Below are 23,418 nucleotides of genomic sequence, written 5' to 3' on the forward strand. Positions count from 1 at the left end.
GAGCTCAATGTTATCTATATGAAACACATGAACTAATGCCCTCAAGTGGTGAAAAACTATCAAAATGCATTTAGATTAGAGGCGGGCTTCAAGGTCTAAGAAATTAGCATATTAACTTCCTAGGTTTAGCTTTCAACTAAGAATACCAAAAGAACAAAGCAAAATTGGTGATAAAAGTAAATTGGAAAGTTGTTTAAAATCACATGCCCTATATGAATCATGAAAGTTTTTTGGGGACTTGACTGTCCCTTTAACCCCTTAATGACCACAGCACTTTTCCATTTTCTGTCCGTTTGGGACCAAGGCTATTTTTACATTTTTGCGGTGTTTGTGTTTAGCTGTAATTTTCCTCTTGCTCATTTACTGTACCCACACATATTATATACCGTTTTTCTCGCCTTTAAAATGGACTTTCTAAAGATACCATTATTTTCATCATATCTTATAATTTACTATAAAAAAAATTATAAAATATGAGGAAAAATGGAAAAAAAAAAACACACTTTTTCTAACTTTGACCCCCAAAATCTGTTACATATCTACAACCACCAAAAAAACACCCATGCTAAATAGTTTCTAAATTTTGTCCCGAGTTTAGAAATACCCAATGTTTACATGTTCTTTGCTTTTTTTGCAAGTTATAGGGCAATAAATACAAGTAGCACTTTGCTATTTCCAAACCAATTTTTTTCAAAATTAGCGCTAATTACATTGGAACACTGATATCTGTCAGGAATCCCTGAATAGCCATTGACGTGTATATATTTTTTTTAGTAGACATCCCAAAGTATTGATCTAGGCCAATTTTGGTATATTTCATACCACCATTTCACTGCCAAATTTTTTTCACAAACTTTCGGTTTCTCACTGAAATTATTTACAAACAGCTTGTGCAATTATGGCATAAATGGTTGTAAATTCTTCTCTGGGATCCCATTTGTTCAGAAATAGCAGACATATATGTCTTTGGCGTTGCTTTTTGGTAATTAGAAGGCCGCTAAATGCCACTGCGCACCACACGTGTATTATTCCCAGCAGTTAAGGGGTTAATTAGGGAGCTTTTAGGGTTAATTTTAGCTTTAGTGTAGTAGACGACCCCAAGTATTGATCTAGGCCCATTTTGGTTTATTTCATGCCACCATTTCACTGCCAAATGCGATCAAATAAAAACAAAAGTTAAATTTTTCACAATTTTAGGTTTCTCACTGAAATCATTTACAAACAGCTTGTGCAATTATGGCACAAATGGTTGTAAATGCTTCTCTGGGATCCCCTTTGTTCAGAAATAGCAGACATATATGACTTTGGCGTTGATTTCTGGTAATTAGAAGGCCGTTAAATGCTGCTGTGCCTCACACGTGTATTATGGCTAGCAGTGAAGGGGTTAATTAGGGAGTTTGTAGAGAGTTTGCAGGGTTAATTTTAGCTTTAGTGTAGAGATCAGCCTCCCACCTGAAACATCAGACCCCCTGATCCCTCCTAAACATCTCTCTTCCCTCCCCTACCCCACAAATGTCCGCCATCTTAAGTACTGGCAGAAAGTCTGCAAGAACTAAAATAAAAGGGTTTTTAAAACTACTAAAAAAAATTTTAGCATATTTACATATGCCACTGTGTAGGATCCCCCCCTTTGCCCCCAACCTCCCTGATCCCCCCCAAAACCGCTCTCTAACCCTCCCCTCTGCCTTAATTGGGGCCATCTTTTGCAAAAAAATATGGGTTTTTTTTTATTTTTTCCCACGGTTTTTCTGTGTAGCTTTCCCCTCCCCACAGACCAACCCCCACCACCTAACTGGTTGTTTTTCTCTTTGATTTGTTTATTTTACAATTTGTTTTCATTTTCCAACAAAAAATTTTATGTGTGTAGCGGTTCCCACCCGCTCCCTCCCCGTGCACGTGCGCGCGCGCCCCCTGGCATCCCCGCCCACGATCCCGCCCCCTCCACATCACAAGGCCATCGATGGCCGCCACCCGCCTCCCGGTCCGGCTCCCACCCACCAACGCTGTAAGCCACTGATCTCCGGTGCAGAGAGGGCCACAGAGTGGCTCTCTCTGCACCGGATGGCTTAAAAAGGTTATTGCAGGATGCCTCCATATCGAGGCATCACTGCAATAACCGGAAAGCAGCTGGAAGCAAGCAGGATCGCTTCCAGCTGCTTTCCACACCGAGGACGTGCAGGGTACGTCCTCAGGCGTTAACTGCCTTTTTTTTTTTGAGGACGTACCCTGCACGTCCTCAGTCATTAAGGGGTTAAAAGGAAGCTAAACATCAGCAGACTTGCATAGGGGAGTGTGAAAATGTTCTCAATACATTAAAGGGACATGAGACCCAAATTATTCGTTCTCTTGGTATCTTTATTTGAAAACACATGAATGTAAGCTGAATGTAAGCTTAGGAGCCGGCCCACTTTGATTCAGCACCCTGGGTATCAGCAACCAATCAGCAAGTGCGATCCAGGTGCTGAACTAAAAACAGGCCGGCACCTAAGCTTTACATTCCTGCTTGTTCAAATAAAGATACCAAGAGAACGAAGAAAAATTAATAGGAGGCAATTAGAAAGTTGCTTAAAATTGCATGCTCTATCTGAATCATGAAAGAAAAAATATGAGTTTCATATCCCTTTAACTCTATCTACCACTTGATTTATTTGGAAGAGCCAATCAGGACAGGAGTAGCCATAGCGAGCCACAGTCATTTTGATAGCAATCCTTTTTCAGATTGTAAATGTATTATCTCTGCTGAAGACACAAAAACAGCGCGAATTCTCATCTCATCCTGCAAACCCATCACATAAAATGTATACGATGTAGCACAAATACTGCAGTCTGCAAAGTATAAGTCACTGTTTGTTTTTAAAGACACCTCCCTGTTTTATAATAAAAAGTCTCAAAGCTAAAATGTAACAAGGAAGTCTCATTAAAGCAATCCAAGAAATGAAAAAACAAAACTCTCTCTGCGGCAGTAGGAAAACTATAGACACTTGCAGCATAAATAATGATATACCAGTCTTTTCCAGCAGGCATTATGTACAGTTTAATGTCCCTTTAACATTTGTTATCTATTGTAAGGAAGGTAATAGGTAGCCGTGATTTGCTGAACAGGACAAAGAGTGACACCATAACACGTACAGATGACAACAAATGCTAAAACTAAAGAGAAGGCAACGCTACTAAATTCAAAAATGAATTGCAATTACCGGAAGCTACAGCGCCTGTATTATTTTGTGTCTGTTTGCCTGCATGTGCGCCTGCATGTGTGTGTGTCACTGTCTGCCTGCCTGCATGTGGGTCTGCCTGCATGTGTGTGTGTCTGTTTGTGTGACTGCTAGTGCACCTGCATGTGTGTGTCTGCTTGTACACCAGTATGTGTGTCTGTTTGTGTGACTGCTTGTGCGCCTGCCTGCATGTGTGTGTGTGTGTGTGTGTCTGCTTGTACACCAGTATGTGTGTCTGTTTGTGTGACTGCTAGTGCACCTGCATGTGTGTGTCTGCTTGTACACCAGTATGTGTGTCTGTTTGTGTGACTGCTTGTGCGCCTGCATGTGTGTGTCTGCTTGTACACCAGTATGTGTGTCTGTTTGTGTGACTGCTTGTGCGCCTGCATGTGTGTGTCTGCTTGTACACCAGTATGTGTGTCTGTTTGTGTGACTGCTTGTGCGCCTGCCTGCATGTGTGTGTGTGTGTGTCTGCTTGTACACCAGTATGTGTGTCTGTTTGTGTGACTGCTAGTGCACCTGCATGTGTGTGTCTGCTTGTACACCAGTATGTGTGTCTGTTTGTGTGACTGCTAGTGCACCTGCATGTGTGTGTCTGCTTGTACACCAGTATGTGTGTCTGTTTGTGTGACTGCTAGTGCACCTGCATGTGTGTGTCTGCTTATACACCAGTATGTGTGTCTGTTTGTGTGACTGCTAGTGCACCTGCATGTGTGTGTCTGCTTGTACACCAGTATGTGTCTCTGTTTGTGTGACTGCTAGTGCACCTGCATGTGTGTGTCTGCTTGTACACCAGTATGTGTGTCTGTTTGTGTGTCTGTTTGTGTGACTGCTAGTGCACCTGCATGTGTGTGTCTGCTTGTACACCAGTATGTGTGTCTGTTTGTGTGACTGCTAGTGCACCTGCATGTGTGTGTCTGCTTGTACACCAGTATGCGTGTCTGTTTGTGTGTCTGTTTGTGTGACTGCTTGTGCGCCTGCATGTGTTTGTGTATCTGCATATGCGTCTGCCTCCTATTTGAATGGCTTATAATTTTTCTATAAATCCGTTGACTTCTGATTCAGCATCCTTAGATGTAACAAGATGCTAATTCTGTAGCTGCACTGGTGCTGAAGCTGGCTTGTGCTTTCCATTAATAATAAACAGGAAAGGCTGTCTCTCCCACAGGCTCCTGCAGAAGCACATTAGGGTGGGTAATTTATGGTCCTGCCTAGGACACCCAGCAGATTTATCCAGGCAATCTGCAGATGAAGAGGAGGACAACTCTCTATAAGCCTCTCCACCGGACACATTTGCTCCCTCTACGCTCACAAAATTTATTGATCCACTTAGTACTCAGATGTCACGCGCTGCCAATAAATGTAATTGTTTGACTTCTGCTTATCCCACTTTACAGGGCAATATATTCTACTTGCAAACTGGATTTATTTTATGTCCGGCATGCGCTATCCCTTCACAGGCACAATACAGTTGGCGTATGTATTTATGTGAAATGCAGGAGCCATCTAGAATATGTATAGGATTTTATAGCAATACATGTGACCTAGACTCTCTAGAGAGGACGCTCTGATCATTCTGTACCAATATACATTGTCTTGTCCTTATTTATTGGTTCATTTCAAATAAAAATCTATAGACACTACAGCCGATTGTCTGCCCTCACATAATAAATCCTTAAAGGGACACTTAGATATGTCCTATATTCTCGTGGTATCCTTTGTTGAAGGAGAATATACTACTGTGAGCTAGCTGAACACATTGGGTGAGCTAATGACAAGAGGCATGTATGTACAACCACCAATCTGCAGCTAGATCCCAGTAGTGCATTGCTGATCCTTATGATATCTAGGTAGGATAACCACAAAGGATACCAAGAGAACAAAGCAAATTAGATAACTAGTAAATTGGACATTTAAAATGGTATCCTCTATCTGAATGATGAATTTTAATTTTGAATATTCCTTTAAGTCTGAACTGTGGATTTTCCAGTTGTGAAAACTGAAAGAGTTAAAGGGACACTGAACCCAAATTTTTTCTTTTGCGATTCAGATAGAGCATGCAATTTTAAGCAATTGTCTTCGTTCTCTTGCTATCTTTACTTGAAAAAGAAGGCATTTAAGCTTTTTTTGTTCAGACCTATGGACAGCACTTTTTTTATTGGTGGGTGAATTTATCCACCAATCAGCAAGAACAACCCAGGATGTTCACCAAAAATGGGCCAGCATCTAAACTTACATGCTTGAATTTCAAATAAAGATACCAAGAGAATGAAGAAATTTTGATAATAGAAGTAGCTGATTATTTCACCTGTGTTCCAGTTCAGATATCCACAAAATCTATCTGAATCACGGAAGAAAAAATTTGGATTCAGTGTCCCTTTAATGGTAGGATAAACAAATTGTAGTTTGTTATCTTATATTTTCTGCTAACGTCAAACATTGGACATCTTGTTAACGTAATGACAGTGATTAGGAAATTTACAAAAATATTGTATGTCCCTTTAAAAGGAAGCAGACACCCATAGTTAATAACAAAGAAGCGTGTGTTTCTTGTTTTTTTAATAACCCCTTCGCTACCATGAATTTCAGAGAAAAATGTGATTATATATATATATATATATATATATATATATATATATATATATATATATATATATATATATATATATATATATATATAATATATATAAAAATGTAAGTAGAAAACCCATAGTAGTGATCTAGGCCACTGGTTTTTAAACCACTCCTCATGCCTCCCCAACAGGTCAGGTTTTCAGGATGACCTTGGCTGAGAGCGGTAAAATAACCATGGTTACTAATCAGCTGATTATTTCACCTGTGTTCCAGTTCAGATATCCACAAAATCTGGCCTGTTAGGGAGGCCTGAAGGCAGGTTTGAAAACCAGTGATCTAGGCCCATTTTACTACCAAATGCGACCATATATAAAAATAAAAAAGATTATTTTTTTTACAAACTTTATTTATTATTTACAATACTAGTTGTGCAGTTATAAAACTAAACAATTGTAAAAGCTTTTCTGGGATCAACTTTGTTCAGAAATAGCAGACATACATGTCTTTGCCATTGCCTTTTGGTAATTAGAAGGCCGCTAATTGCAGCTGCGCACCAAGCTTCTGAAATTACCGGCAGTGAAGAGGTTAATTGGCTGGTAAAGGTAAAGTATTATAATGTAGGGATTACCCTCCCGCCTGACACCTCCCTGATCCTTCCCAAACAACTCTCTCCCCCCACACACTCCTCACCGCCATCTTAGGTACTGGCAGACAGTCTGTCAGTATGCAGTTTTGGGTTTGTTTGCTTTTTTTTAAATTTTATTTATTTTTTAAATATTTTTTTCTGCAGTGTAGGGATCCCGCCTCAAGCCCCCCACACTTCTTTGATCCCTCCCAAATAATTCTCTAACCCTCCCCCTTCCAACTAGTGGCAGCCATCTTAGGTATTGGCAGCTGTCTGCCAGGTCCCAGTTTTTTTTTTTTTTTTTATTGTTATGTACCCTAATTTCAATTAATGTAATGTAGCAACACATTCTTCCCTCTCCCTTTAAATTTCCCTTTCTGTAGAGTAGGGTTCCGTCCTCCCACACTGGGACGCCTCCCCTCCCACACCTCCCTCTAGCGCAAACAGATGATCGTTAGACTTTTTTCTTTGGTAATTTTACTAAATTTTTTAATTCTGTGAATAAATAGCTAGTTAAAACCGTCATCCTCTGAAAGTTCTTTTTATGCCTAGCAAAAATGCTAACATTTGTAGGGACTTTAGGCAGGGTTTTCTCTGAAATTCCTGGTAGCGAAGGGGTGAATTACAAAATAGGTGCGGAATGCTGCCTATATTTAAAAAAACACAGCAGCTTTGATTAGACAGACAATGTTTATATGACTCAGGGCAGAAAGACCAGGAATTCGATCAACCAAAGCAAACCCACCACTAGTCTTTGCCCACTGCCAAAATACGGCTCCAGTGGTCGTCTGGCACCAGTAAGACCAGACCTCTTTCTCTCCTCTTATATGATCAGTGGCAAACTTCCAAAATTCATCCTGAACTATAGTCACTTCTTTTCAAAAATGTTGTCCTCAATAAAAAGAAGGTTTGTGCTCCAAGGAATTCAAAATGATGATAGTGAAGGATGGATGATGAATGAATGAATGAATGAATGAATGAATAGGAGGATGTTCTCTTGCTATCTTTATTTTAAAAGCAGGAATGTAAATCTTAGCAGGCAGCCCATTTTAGGTTCAGCACCATGGATAGCGCTTGCTTATTGGAGGCTTACATTTACCCACCAATAAGCAAGTAAAACCCAGGTTCTCAACCAAAGATGGGCCGGCTCCTATAAAAATTATAATCGGAGTAAATTAGAAAGTTGCTAAAAATTGCATGCTCTATCTGAACCATGAAAGAAAAATTTTGTGTTTAGTGTCCCTTTAATGGTCTGAGGAAGGGGTTCGCCTCAAAACGTCACTGCTATTAAACAAAGCTTGTATTTGAAAAACAAAACATTGAGTGCCTGTCTGCATTTTGGATTTCTATATTACTTTACAGTGCGCCCTGGATGTTGGTCTAATTGGAGTGAGTGCTGGTTTCTACACCTACACAGACTTATTTATATCACACCAAGGTTAATACAGTTAACCCTTACCTGCCAAAGAGGGTGGCAATGCAGTGCATAGTACTGTGTTGCAGCCGCTCTGGCAGCCAAAAGGTTAAATACCACATTGATTTAGAAGATGACATGACTAATGCAAACAAAACATTAATCCTTAAAAATGTCTGTGCAAAAAAATATATATATATATATGTAATGAAAACACTTATATGAGAAGCCAAAATTAAGGGGTTTTAGAATTTAAAAATGTAAGCACACGGGAGACATTTGCTTTCTATCACATATACCCACAAAGAGGTTAAATACACAGTAGAAATACTGCTTGGGAACCACAGAGTACTACTGTTGGTCCCAAGTTGAAACAGCCGCTGATCAAAAGCACTAGTCACACGACTTAGCAATATAACTAGTGCTGTTGGGATCAATGGCAGTTTCCGCTTGGAAGTAGCAGTGCTCTGCGGATCCTGATGGTACTTTATTTGTGAGGGTTAAACACAGAGTAGTCTAGGATCACTAACGTTACATGCTCTAATACACACACCAAGATTGTTTATGGCTGGATAGCAGGTAGGTGCATATATTTTAAACATGGCTGCAGTCCGGATTAATTAGAGAAAAACGTGCAACACACAAATATATGGATTGGCACTGATAATTGTGTGTTGCACTTTTTCTTTAATAAATACGGAGCCAGACTGCAGCCATTTTCAGTATTTGTTTCACTAAATGAATGCCGACAGACTCGCTACACATTACTATAAATCTATGTACATGTATTGGCCCTTTTCACTGGGAGCCTCTATCAATGGGCCAATGAAAGCAGAAACTGATAGTGGCCATCTCCTGTATTCATTTGTGTCTATTTCTTCACTTACCATGAATCAGTCATTGCTACAGAATTACAAAGCTGTTCATACCCAATACGTGCTTCTAACAACTTCAGTGCATACTGTAGAAAAGTCACAGTCACTGTCGCTTATTACAGTATTCTCAGAGGTCTGATTGATTCTGGAGATGTTGAAATCTAATCAACATATTAAAAAAAAATGATAGGCTGAAATAAAATACAGGTGTCCCTCGGTTTACAACGGTTCAATTTGCACTGTTTCAGAATAACAACCTTTTTTTCCAGTCATGTGACTGCTATTGAAAAGCATTGAGAAGCAGTGCATTTATTAAAATAGCCAGTAGGTGGAGCTGTCCGCTTGTGTTGCAGCAAAGCCAAGTATACTGAAATTAATCAGTTTACCCAGACCTGAGCTATCAAGCAGATTTCAAAGGAACAAGATCTTCCTGTCTATAAATCAGTCCAGATTGGAATGCTTAGAAAGAACTGTTTGCAGAAAAATGCAAGTGAAGTCTGTGTTGTGTGATTATTTTATTAGGTTTATAATGCTGTTTAGCAAATGTTTTTGTTCATTTAACTTAGTTTAATTATATATTCTGTGTTGTGTGATTATTTTACTAGGTTTATAATGCTGTTTAGCATTTAAAGTCTTCATTTCAAAGCTTTAAAAATAATGTATTAGGTGTTACTTATGAGGGGCCTGGAACCTATCTCCCTCACTTCCCATTGACTTACATTATAAAATGGGTTTCAATTTACAACGGTTTCGATTTACAACCATTCCTTCTGGAACCTAACCCCGACGTAAACTGAGGGCTACCTGTACTGTGCAAGTCATAGTTTGCTGTTTTAACCTATTTTAACTCATTGGGTCCCAGAGTGGCAACATAATGAAGTTTGCCTTTTTCTTTATTGCATTAACAATAGGATATTTCAGATGTGGTGTTGTTTTCTTATTTATTGTCTATTTTTTTTTTTTATTGTTGCCAATAGAAGTAATTTTTTTAAAATGTATGCTCTGTCTGAATCACAAAAGGAAATGTTTGGGTTTCATATCCCTTTAAACAAAAAACATTTTTCAAGTAGACTGTCCCTTTAGGCAGGTTCCTGTCTAGAATGGCACCACTTTTATGTTGTCATGTTTGTAAAGACGTGTCCCTCACCCCCTCAAGAGGAACGTGTTAGCCTAAGAGTAATCTATCCCTATGGATTTGTTGTGCACAGACATACAGTTCCAGTTAGTTTCAATATGAAACTAAACAGCTTTACATTAAAGGGTCATTATTGTAATATAACATTACATGCTGTCATTTCAAACTGCTGGTGCTTAGCAAAAACTGCGGTGATAGTTGTGGGGGTTAAACATGTAACGTTGGGGGGGGGGCCGAGTTAACTGAGTCTGAGCGGGCGCACACTGCCTTAGCTCCAGCTATCTATTGTTAATAACTATACATTTGGCCGCTCATGGACTTTAAATAAGAAATCTGAAGTGTGGAGGACATTGTGGGGAAGCAATTTCAAAGCTCTGGTGGTTTTGTTTAGTGAGGCCTTCGGAGAGCGGCCATCTTTTCACTGTGTGAGGCACTCAATTGGTGAAAAGAAGAAGGATTCTCAGAGGACCATTCCAGAGACCGGTATACTTATAGTGCGGCTTGCAAGATGAGCATCAGCAACGTTATTGAGGAACTAGCCCGCATACTGGCAAAGCACCATGCTGCCTTCGAGGAGACCTTACATGCTGCGCTCCACACGAGCGGCTTCTGCGCAACCCAGCTACCCACTCAGCCGAAGTATAGACAGATAGACAGTGCGAAAGGTGGCGTTTTGGAGCCTCGAGGTTTGCCATCTAGTATGACCCATTTGGATCAGGAGATTGATGAGATCCAGATACCCGATACGATTACCTATACAGCTGGGAACATACTACAAGTAGAAACCATACACAGCAATCTGGTCATAAGACAGGAAGAAGCGTGGCCGCAAACAGCACTTGCCTCTCCAGCTTGTATACTGCTGTCTGGCTGGGATAATACGGATCTGAGTGCTGTGTATATTAGTTCGCTGGATAGACAAATGGGGACACAGCTTGAAAGTATATACACCCAAGAGATAATAGAACTTTTTTCATCACCGGACTGCTTTATCCAGTACAACCTTATAGCTACAGCCCAGAGTCTCAGCACAGTAGCCCAGACATTATACCCAGCCTTTAGATCTGGTGTGGGACAAAAGATTTACTATATTGGCAAGCTGTGTCATAGCCATACCTCTCATCTAGGCTGAAAACTGACAGAGGGAGTATGTATAAAGATGGACAGCCTGCCTTGACTATACAAGACTGCCTTACTGTTATCTTGATATAATATTTCAGGCTGTCTCCAATACTTTATTTCATCAGCTGGCTACTCACTATAGCAATTTGATTAATCAGAGGACTTTAAGTCCCCAGTCAGACCACTGGTTGTGAATAGTTCCTTGGAAAGCTCCAATTAGTCTAGAACAGTTTAGCATTTAGATTTAGAATGGGGACCTCTATATGATTACATCCCACCACCCCTGGACATATTTTACCAGTCTGCTTGCGACCAGAGCAGATATGCGAGTCTTGAATGTGTCTTTTTTTATAAGTGTGTAAACCCCTTACCGAGCTACTTTGGTCCCCCAGGAACCATCCCTGGTTAAACTGTGCCTGAACAGCCAAGCTATACTACACTCTATAATATTTCAACTGTTTACATAGCTGTACAATATTTTGTTATTTGGTGGTCTGCAGAGTTTGTCATAGGTGGTGCTGTTGCTGACATTACCTGTGTATCTTATTTATTCCTATACTAGCTCTTATGGTTATCCTTTTCCTTTAGTGTAAGACACATTGTACACCCTTTACTATTTTGATGATGTAGGTGTGGTTGATTGATAGAGCGCTGTTTTGCAGTAAGGCAATAACCAAATTGCTAACGTGGGCTGGACCCATGATACCATTATACCTTAGGGTCTCACAACACATGGTACTTGGACCAAGCTATATAACACGGCTCTACATAGATAATCAAGACTTTGGGGTTACATTATGCCACGTAAAACATTAAAGGATTACTTTCTGTTATAATTTAAGCTAAACAACTAACATATTAAAGTTAATAAACATTAATTAAAACCTACTGACCTATATTTTCTCCAAAACGAAGTTTCATAACGTTCTAAAAGTTATATATTTTATTCGCCGATGATGTCACATTATCCTGCCCACTATTTTCAGTACCGAGTGTTCAAAATACTTAAACCAATAACTTTGTGTTTAAAGCGCCATTTTGAAACCTAGGTATTGTAAACGGATTGGTACAGAGCAAAGGATACCCATGGAGTGGGTTTGGAAAACAATTAAATTTGCAGACAAGATTTCTGATATACGGTAGAGATATGTTCATGAAATGCTATTGATAGAAAGCGTATTTGGGGTAGTTAGTTAGTAACAGGCATAGAAAATATTTACTTACAGTGGCCCTTTAATCTAACAGCTACCCAATTTCTTTAATCTTCCTTTTTAGTAATACATATTTCTACCTGAAGCCCTATAGGGACAGACCACCTTACCATATCATTATTGCTTTATCTTTTACCTTTTTTCAAGTCAAGAAACAACCAATCATAAAGTTTTCACACGGGGACACAACTTCCACTGCATGCAATCTTCTACATTTAAATGACCACCTCCCCTCATATAATGTGCCTACTAGACAAGGAGGACTAACTTTGCAGCTTTTCTTGCCTATGCCGCATCTCACTTATGTTATATCTAGTCTATACCACAACCCTTTCTAGTAACTCTTATACTTTTCAAAGCGTTGATCTTATTTTTCCCACCCACCTTAGCAAGACTAGATAGCACTGTTTATAACTACCGTTTAAAGTAGCTAATATAAAAGAGGAGGTTCACTAGTGGAGAACTTCATATGATTTTCCATTACTGTACATACACCTTCTACATTTTGACCACTTTCTATGAGCTCTGAACCAGGTTCATGTCTGGAGATGTATCTTATCTAGAAGATTGAGTATTTTATTTGGTGTATTGTACAATGTTTTGCTATCCACTCTATGCCATACTAATGTATTCAGCATATGTCTTATCTTATGTTTTATTCCTTGGTAAAACTTGACTGCTTACCGCCTATAATTTTGTAACACTATTTTCTGATGTCATATGCTGTCTGTATAGTTTGTTGAACTTCAATAAAAAAAATAAACATTGAAAAGAAAAAAAAAAAACATGTAACGTTGCAACGTCACTAGCGTGTCAATCTGTTGGCACTATATAAAACATAATGCTTATAATAATAATAATAATAATAATAATAATAATAATAATAATAATAATAATGATGATGATGAATAAAATGCTCTAATGGATTTATCACTTTGAAATCACTTTAACCTTGTTCATGCAGAAATATATTTTGACAATTAATAGCTGTTCTTTCATGTGTCCAACTTGTTTAGGTTAAATATCCCTTTAGGACAACACATATATAACAATATAGAAGAAACACCATAGACTAAACTATAAAACAACTTTATAGGGTACAAATAAACAGAAGGCAGGTTGCAAGATCTATACTGTCACTTATCTTGGTGATATTTCTGCCATTTCAGTGATTAACACTTAAGAGTGAAATCTGCAGGAAGTCAAACACAAGAATGAAAAGAAATGTATTATCAACATTTTTACCACTAGAGGGGGCAGAAAGGCATTCCAAATATTCCACTTACCTCTCTAGTAGCAAATGTCATCATACTCTCAATTACACAATTTGCACATAGAATACCCAAATTCATTTCCCAAGATTTACAAACTTTAAACTCATAACTCCAAAGGTGGCACAAATATGCAGTCACACAATACCCAAATATGATTTCTCTGTTGAGAATAAGCAAGCTGAGTACCATACCATGATATATAGGTACAAAACCCTTTATCCAAACTAGTTGGGACCAGAAAAGGTTTGTAGTTTGGAAAAGTTTGTATTTTGGAATATTTGTATATTTGCATTTGCAAAAAGGAACCAAGTATAAATAACAACACATAATTTAAGCAATATTTACATAATGCAGCTTATACATTACTTAAAATGTAGTTTTATATCATTTGAAATACTTTTGGATACACGGTACCATCAGAAAGATAGTACATCACTGTATCAAAAAGGTATTATAGACCCTGGTTTCTCAACAGCTGGGCCACCGCCCAGTACCAGGCCTTGCCAGCCCTTCTGGTGGGCAACAACCTGAAATACCCCCACTGTGAGCTGTAACAGGCAGCCTCTCCCCACATAAATACCAGACAAGCCTGTCAGAGTGCCAGTGCACATATAGCAGCAGTTTAGTGGGAGGGCAGCGTGGGACAAGGAGCTGATAGGACTGGACCTGGGTACCGCAGTTAAGTGATACCAGCCTACTGACACCAATAAATGTATGCATTTTCTTCCTCCACTTAGACCAATGCATTATTTATATATATACACACATACACTAATTTTCTGGGCCTTGAGTTCATTTGGGTTGAGAACCACTGTTATAGACAATTTGTAGTTTAGAAAACAATCTTCTGTTTGGTTTTTTACTTACTAGTGGGAAAAACTGTAATTTGTAATAATTTTATTTTTTAAAAATTACTAATGAAAAAGTCTGGATTTGGGCAGATGTACCTGTACATATTTGAAATTTTTAACATTTGTATATTTTAATGTTTTTACTAGAGATATCTGAATATCACAATGGCCAATCACAGAGCCTGGGACAACAGTATACAGCATTCATGGCATACAATATAACCTTGTATTCATTTGAATAGGTTTATCTTACAAACGGCAGAAAATAAAGTATTATAACACAGAAAGGAACTTTATCTTTGAAAACAAAAATACACTTTACACACATTTAAACAAAATATATTTTTTTTAATCAGTGTGTTTTGTCCGTTACTGTGACACCACAACTCTTGCACACAAAAAAAAACATTTAATTATTTTATTATTTTCTAAAACTTATAAAAGGGAAAGTCTTTGCACTGGGGTTATGCACTGCATTATTACACCTGTGAGTGCGGTAGGTGCCAGGGATGTGCGGTATTATAAAGGATTACAACTTAAGTGCAATTAGTGTCGGTGGCAGTCACTATAGTATGCCACTTCCACTCACAGGGTATAGGCATGCATCCTGGGAATACAGTGCTATAATCACTTTCTATGTTCTCAGTTTTGCTTAGAATACATACCGGGCCCAGGCTTCTTGCATAAAAAAAAAAAAAACAAAGGAATTTTTATTTTTTAAATTACAATAATATCCCTTTATAACACCCCTTTAATAAAGTTATTAACTGCAGTGTTTTTAATATTTTGTATTACTAACGTATTTTTGCTCATCCAGTCTATAAGCTTAAGTGGTACCCACCCTTCCTCATCTACACCTATAACAACATTAAACAGGAGGAGACAGGAAATCATCTCCATGTCCAAACAGGCACACATATTAGTTTCAAAATAAAAGAAAAATAAATCTTTGTTTAATAATGCTGAATTGTCTTCAATTTATAAAAACTATTAATATAATTGAGTTACCATCTCAATAGAATGCCATGCCATTTCATGCCTGTGTCAAGAGCCCTGCACTCTAGCAATAAAACAACCTGCTAATATCGCAAGGGCTAAGCTAGGCTGGGAAGAGGATGACATCACACTTCTCATTAAATTATGAGAGCATTGGTCTAACAAGCTCTCCAGTAACTGAGGATTTAAAACATTTATTCTGATAATTAAAAAAAAATAGCACCAACATTACACTAATTGAACCAGTGGCACAGAACCCAACACAATGCATGATGCCAGTGTACAAAAAACAAAAGCACATAGCATATGCATGAATACACATGTGCAAAAACACCAGGTGAGGGGGTATCCAAATAAGCACATTGCAAAGCCTTAAACAGACACCAAGCTAACCAATGAATGGCTAGTAATCAAAACATGTTTAGCCAACAAGAAGGTATATATGGATATATTTGCTAGTCTGGGGATCATTATATATTATAACAGACAATGCTGCCGCACTAGTTTAAAAGTCATAATGTACATATGTGAATGATCTTTATTTGTATTATATGTGCAAATATATGTGCAGTGCCAGTTTATGAGACATATTATATACATGGATATAGGCATTGCTCTAGTCTATTATAAGTATGTATACTATTCTAGACAAAGAGATGCTGTATAAAATGCATAAATATACAGTTCTAGTCTAGACATTAAAATGTTTATTATGATACATAGTTCTAGGCCAGAAGATACAAAATATAAAGATAAATGTGCAGTTCTAGCATATTAATCATTATATATAAACCGGTACACATGCGCCTCTGGTCTAGGAGATAGAATGTATAATCTGCCACAGATGCAGTCAAGGGTCACTGCATTACATATAAACTGATTTGTTCAGCGTCCCAGTCTGCCATATAAAGGGAAATATTTGGGCATCTAGTCTAGCTGTCATATGCCATATAAATGGAGACATTTGGGGATCTAGTCTAGCTTTCATTATATAGCACATAAAGGAAGATATTTGGGGATCTAGTCTAGCTGTCATAATATTACCTATAAGGGAAGATATTTGGGGGATCTACTCAGTCATTTTATGACATAAGAGATATTTGGGGATCCAGTCAAGCTGTCACTATTATTCAACCCCTAATGTCAAAATGCACAGACTTTCAGCTGTTTGCAATGAACAAATAAAACAAAAGCAATTGAAATAGCTCAACACAATGAATGCTTCAAGTGGTTTCCCCAAATTCAACTGAAAATGCAACTTTTAATAAATTTTGCAGTTCAAAAATTATTCAAGCCCCTGAATAGAATCCCTCACAACAGCACAAATATGCAAAACATGCGTTGTTTCAAGCACACCTGAGGCAACTAATCAAGGGCATCATTATTTGCCCCAGGTGTGCTTTAGCTAGAACACACGAAATACCTGAACATACTAGGGCTTGGTTCAGTGTCACGTTTACACTACCTAAACGGGGCAGAAAATGGAAGCTATCAACAGCTGCAACCAGATTTCTGAGAAGGTTTCAGTTTGCATAGTAAGGCACGTACTAAACACAGAAGGTTTCCATGCCAGAACTCCAAGACCTACACCACTACTGACCCAAAAACACAAGAAAAGTCGGCTCCACTATGCTCAAAATAATATAACTAAGCCAAAGAAGTTTTGGGATTCTGTTCTGTGGAGCGATGAAACAAAACCGAAACTTTTCAGCCCGATGTCAGTGGTATGTCTGGAGGAAGAATGAAGCATACGCTGAAAAGAACACTGCCTACAGTTAAGCATGGTGGCGGCTCAGTGATGCTCTGGGGCTGCTTTGAATCCTCTGGCACTGGAAACCTGCAGCATGTGGAAGACAAGATGAATTCATTGAAGTATCAGGAAATCCTATGAGAAAACGTCATGCCATCTGTAAGGAAGCTGAAGCTTGGGCATAATTGGACCTTCCAACAGGACAATGATCCCAAGCACACCTCAAATTCCACCAAAGCTTGGTTGCAGAAGTAGTCCTGGAAGATTCTACAGTGGCCATCACAGTCACCTGACTTGAACCCCATAGAAAATCTCTGGTGGGATTTGAAGAAGGCGGTTGCAGCACGCAAACCCAAGAATATTACGCAACTGGAGGCCATTGCTCATGAGGAATGGACTAAGATTCTTTAGGAACGCTGCCAGAAGCTGGTGTCTGGCTATGCATTTTGTTAGCAGCAGGTTATAACAAAAGGGTGCTCTACTAAGTACTAAAGATGCTCTCCATGAAGGGGTTGAATAATTCTGAGACTGCAGAATTCATTAAAAGTTGCATTTTCAGTTGAATTTGGGGAAACCACTTGAAGCATTCGTTGTGTCAAGCTATTTCAATTGCAAACAGCTTAAATTCTGAAAAGGGAGATATTTGGGGATCTAGTCTAGCTGTCACTATATGAAATAAAAGGCAAGATATTTGGGGATTGAGTCTAGCTTTCATTAAATGAAATAAAAAGGGAGATATTTGGGGATCTAGTCTAGCGGTCATATGACATAAAAATATTTGGTGATCTAGTCTAGCTGTCATTATGACATATAGCTGGAGATATTTGGGGATCTAGTCTAGCTGTCATTATATGGCATATAAATGAAGATATTTGGGGGATCTAGTCTAGCTGTCATTATAGGACATAGATGGAGATATTTGGGGATCTAGTCTAGCTGTCATTATAGGACATAGATGGAGATATTTAGGGATCTAGACTAGCTGTCATATGACATATAGATGGATATATTTGGGGATCTAGTCTAGCTGTCATATGGCAAATAAATGGAGATATTTGGGGGATCTAGTCTAGCTGTCATTATATGGCATATACATGGAGATATTTAGGGATCTAGTCTAAATGAAATTATATGACATATAGATGGAGATATTTGGGGATCTAGTCTGGCTGTCATATGACATACAGATAAATATATTTGGGGATCTAGTCTAGCTGTCATTATGACTTATAGATGGAGGTATTTGGGGATATAGTCTAGCTGTCATATGACAGATCAAGTCTAGCTGTCATTATATGACATATAGATGGAGGTATTTGGGGATCTAGTCTAGCTGTCATATGACATATAGATGGAGATATTTGCGGATCTAGTCTAGCTGTCATTATATGACATATAAATGGAGATATTTGGGGATCTATTCTAGCTGTCATTATATGACATATAAATGGAGATATTTGGGGATCTAGTCTAGCTGTCATATGACATAAAGATGGAGATATTTGGGGATCTAGTCTAGCTGTCATATGACATAAAGATGGAGATATTTGGGGATCTAGTCTAGCTGTCATATGACATAAAGATGGAGATATTTGGGGATCTAGTCTAGCTGTCATATGACATAAAGATGGAGATATTTTGGGATCTAGTCTAGCTGTCATTATATGACATATAGATGAAGATATTTGGGGATCTAGTCTAGCTGTCATTATATGACATATAGATGGAGATATTTGGGGATCTAGTCTAGCTGTCATATAACATATAGATGGAGATATTTGTGGATCTAGTCTAGCTGTCATATGACAGATCTAGTCTAGCTGTCATTATATGACATATAGATGGAAATACTTGGGGGGGGTCTAGTCTAGCTGTCATATGACAAATCAAGTCTAGCTGTCATTATATGACATATAGATGGAGATACTTGGGGGGGGGGGTCTATAGTCTAGCTGTCATATGACATATAGATGGAGATATTTGGGGATCTAGTCTAGCTGTCATATGACATATAGATGGAGATATTTGGGGATCTGGTCTAGCTGTCATATGACATATAGATGGAGATATTTGGGGATCTAGTCTAGCTGTCATATGACATATAGATGGAGATATTTGGGGATCTAGTCTAGCTGTCATATGACATATAGATGGAGATATTTGGGGATCTAGTCTAGCTGTCATTTGACATATAGATGGAGATATTTGAGGATCTAGTCTAGCCGTCATTTGACATATAGATGGAGATATTTGAGGATCTAGTCTAGCCGTCATTTGACATATAGATGGAGATATTTGAGGATCTAGTCTAGCCGTCATATGACATATAGATGGAGATATTTGGGGATCTAGTCTAGCCGTCATTTGACATATAGATGGAGATATTTGGGGATCTGGTCTAGCTCTCATAGTACTACATATAAAGGGATAGAGATTTATGGACTGAAGACATGCAACGTGATTTACTATGCTAGTATAAATGAGACCATATAGGTTACTCTGCGGGTTCTTACCGCTCTGCTCTCCCAGGAACACCAGCTTGAATTTCCTGAGCGGGTTTCCGAAGTCTCCTCCGGCAGACATGGTGCTAAGACCCGGGGCCGAGATCCGCAGGAAGAGTGACTGAGGCCGTTTAGGGAGGGAGTAGGGCTGCGCCGCAAGATAGAGCCCAGTCAGGGAAGCAGGAGCCAAGAGCTAATAGGCAGTCGGGGTGCAGGAAGAAGGTAGGCGCAGGGTCCGGGGAGCGGCCGCCGGGATGTAGTTACTGTAGCTGTTTCCCGTGACCTCTCACACACACCTGCTACTGAAGCCCCGCCCCTTTGCTAAGCACACTAACCCAATACCAAGCCCTGCCTCAGGGAACACAAACTGCCAGGTACTGTCTCCATGCCAACAAGACAGCGTAACCTATCAGTAACCAGTAACTTCAACCTATCAGCGAAGGATGGGCGGGAGCAGTCGGTCAGGGCAAGCGGCCATCTTGAGTGTGGCTATGTATGCGATGTATCGTAAACCCTGAAAAAATATCTTATTGGGCGGGGCTATGATGTCACCACAGTCTGATCTAATCTATGCATATAATTTATATAAATGATATACCTGTCAAAAAAGGCAAAGGCTGCAAAGCAAATTGTTGTACTGAAAACATAAGTAGCCAAACCCACCTGGGCATTATGTTTGTTTATATGGAAAAAATAGCTCTAGCTGTCACTATCAGATATTGCTGTAAGTTAAAAGGGGCATATAACTACAAATTACATCTATAAAATGTATTCAAAACAAAGAGAAGATTAAATGCAGATGTGTTTTTACAAATATTATTAATTTAAGGTGACATTAAACCACTGGTGCTGGTTGGTCAAGACACAATCTTCACACAGGGTGCGGCCATCATGGAGCTTAAAGGGACAGTACACTGTAAAATAGTTTTTCCCTTAATTTGTTTCCAATTACTTTTTTTACCAACTGCAGATTTGTTTGAGAATTAGCTTTTTAAAGTTTGTGTATATTAAATAACTGATTTTTTGTTTTGAAACCACAACCTAATAAAATGGGTTGAGCTTGTAGGTAAAATCAAATCTCATTACTTTATCAGCTACATTACAACAAAAACCCACTAAATTACAGAAAATAAAAAAAACAAATTACAAGATCTTTAAACTAATTACACCTAATCTAATAGCCCTATCAAAATAAAAAAAGCCCACCCAAAATAATAATAAAAAAAACCCTAGCCTAAACTAAACTACCAAACTAAACTAAACTAAACTACGGCTTCTTTTACAATGAAGGTTTCTTTAAATGACATCATCCAAGATGGCGTCCCTTAGATTCCGATTGGCTGATAGAATTCTATTAGCCAATCGGAATTAAGGTTGAAAATATCCTATTGGCTGATGCAATCAGCCAATAGGATTAAACTTCAATCCTGTTGGCTGATCCAATCAGCCAATAGGATTGAGCTTGCATTCTATTGGCTGTTCCAATCAGCCAATAGAATGCAAGCTCAATCCTATTGGCTGATTGCATCAGCCAATAGGATTTTTTTCAACCTTAATTCCGATTGGCTGATAGAATTCTATCAGCCAATCGGAATTTAAGGGACACCATCTTGGATGACGTCATATAAAGGAACCTTCATTGTAGAAGAAGCCGTCTATTGAAGAGGATGCTCCGCACCGGATGTCTTGAAGATGGAGCCGCTCCGCATCGGAAGGATGAAGATAGAAGATGTCGTCTGGGTGAAGACTTCTGCCCGTCTGGAGGACCACTTCTGCCAGCTTCGTTTGGGGACATCTTGCCGCTTGGATGAAGACTTCTCCCGGCTTCGTTGAGGATGGATGTCGGCTCTTCAAAACTGTAAGTGGATCTTCAGGGGTTAGTGTTACGATTTTTTAAGGGTGTATTGGGTGGGTTTTATTTTTAGATTATGGGATTGGGCTGCAATAGAGCTAAATGCCCTTTAAGGGCTATTGGTAGTTTAGTTTAGGCTAGGGTTTTTTTTATTTTGGGTGGGCTTTTTTATTTTGATAGGGCTATTAGATTAGGTGTAATTAGTTTAAAGATCTTGTAATTTGTTTTTTATTTTCTGTAATTTAGTGTTTGTTTGTTTGTTTGTTTGTTTGTTTTTGGGATTGAGCTAATTTTATTGAATTTAGTTAATTGTATTTAATATAGGGAATTTATTTAATTGTAGTGTAAGGTTAGGTGTTAGTGTAACTTGGGTTAGGTTTTATTTTACAGGTAAATTTGTATTTATTTTAGCTAGGTAGTTATTAAATAGTTAATAACTATTTAGTAACTATTCTACCTAGTTAAAACAAATACAAACTTGCCTGTAAAATAAAAATAAAACCTAAGATAGCTACAATGTAACTATTAGTTATATTGTAGCTAGCTTAGGGTTTATTTTACAGGTAAGTATTTAGTTTTAAATAGGAATTATTTAGGTAATGATAGGAATTTTTATTTATATTAATTATATTTAAATTAGGGGGGTTAGGGTTAGACTTAGGGGTTAATAAATTTAGTATAGTGGCGGCGACGTTGGGGGCGGCAGATTAGGGGTTAATAAATGTAGGTAGGTGGCGGCGATGTTATGGGCGGCAGATTAGGGTTTAATAATATTTAACTAGTGTTTGTGAGGCGGGAGTACCTCGATTTAGGGGTTAGTTTATTCTAGTGGCGGCGATGTCGGGAGCGACAGATTAGGGGTTAATAATTTCCTTTTAGTGCTTGCGATGCGGGTATGACATGATACCTCACTAGTGTCTCTGTCTCTGACTACAGCGGTTAGTGTTTCTGTTTTACCCATTGGTGTTTATGTGTGTACGCGTATGTATGTATGTGACTGTGTTTGTATTTATGCATGTATGTGTGTATGTTTGTGGTACCAGCAAATTACAAACCTTGTTACTACAGCATGGGGGGCGGGAAGTAACCAGTGTCACTATACAGTACCACTATATACAGTACGGGGGGGGGGCTGGACCATGTCACAGACTACTGTGGTCACTTTATAAAGTACTGGGGTGGGTAGGGTCAGGCCAGCCATCTCACCGGCAGATTACAGACTGTGTCACTAACTCGCTATATTCAGTACTGTTAGGTTAAACAGTGTCACTATATACAGTAATAGGGGGTCAGACCATCTCACAGACTGTGGGCACAGGGTACCTCCTTTTGCAGATGTAATCTGATTCAAATGATATGTATGATATGTAAAAAAATTTGGGGGGGTTAGGGGGGCCCTTCTTACATTCTTGCACCTGGGCCCTGTAGTTTCTAGTTAAGCTTCTCAACAAAATATACAAATATATATATATATATATATATAGGAAGTGAAACGATGAAAGCACTCACTGGACTATGGGCAACAGTGTCAATAAAATATCGTTTATTGTGACGTTTCGGGACCAACAGTGTCCCTTCTTCTGACAAGCAACAAGTGAAAACAGACAAACATATAAAGGCCCCTAAACCACTCCCCATAGTGAACTACCAATCCCAATGTGCCGTGTGCAAAAGTAAGTGAGCCGTGTGCAAAACCGGCAATGATCTCCGTGTTATAATTTCAAATACACATAAATCTTGTTCAAACTTATTAAAGGTGTACATTGAATCATACCTATCAATATTTGTTAGTGTCATAGTGTTTGTGTGATGTTAATAACTGAAAAACTGTATCCGATCATACACATGCTCAATGTCTCACATAGTGCGTTAAACCTAATAGAAAGGTAAATAAAACCTGATAGGCGTAGATCACACGCCCCTATTGTGTGATAGGCTCAGCACATATGCCTCACAAGCACACACCTTCCAAAGAATCTCAAGCCAACCGCGATAGCCAACCATGTAAACAACCAACCTGATT

General features: G+C 38.6%; 1 protein-coding gene across 1 annotated transcript in view; it reads right to left on the bottom strand.

Moving 5' to 3' along the window:
• The window catches only part of RAB6A (RAB6A, member RAS oncogene family), a 159,566-nt gene extending 139,703 nt beyond the window's left edge, over positions 1-19,863 (bottom strand). Inside the window, exon 1 of the mRNA XM_053708730.1 lies at positions 19,556-19,863. Coding sequence (XP_053564705.1) covers positions 19,556-19,625 — 70 coding nt within the window. The 5' untranslated portion in view covers positions 19,626-19,863. The remainder of the gene's footprint in view (positions 1-19,555) is intronic.
• Between the last annotated feature and the right edge of the window lie 3,555 nt (positions 19,864-23,418).

The sequence above is a fragment of the Bombina bombina genome, chromosome 3, assembly GCF_027579735.1.
Source record: "Bombina bombina isolate aBomBom1 chromosome 3, aBomBom1.pri, whole genome shotgun sequence".
NCBI classification, from domain to species: domain Eukaryota; kingdom Metazoa; phylum Chordata; class Amphibia; order Anura; family Bombinatoridae; genus Bombina; species Bombina bombina.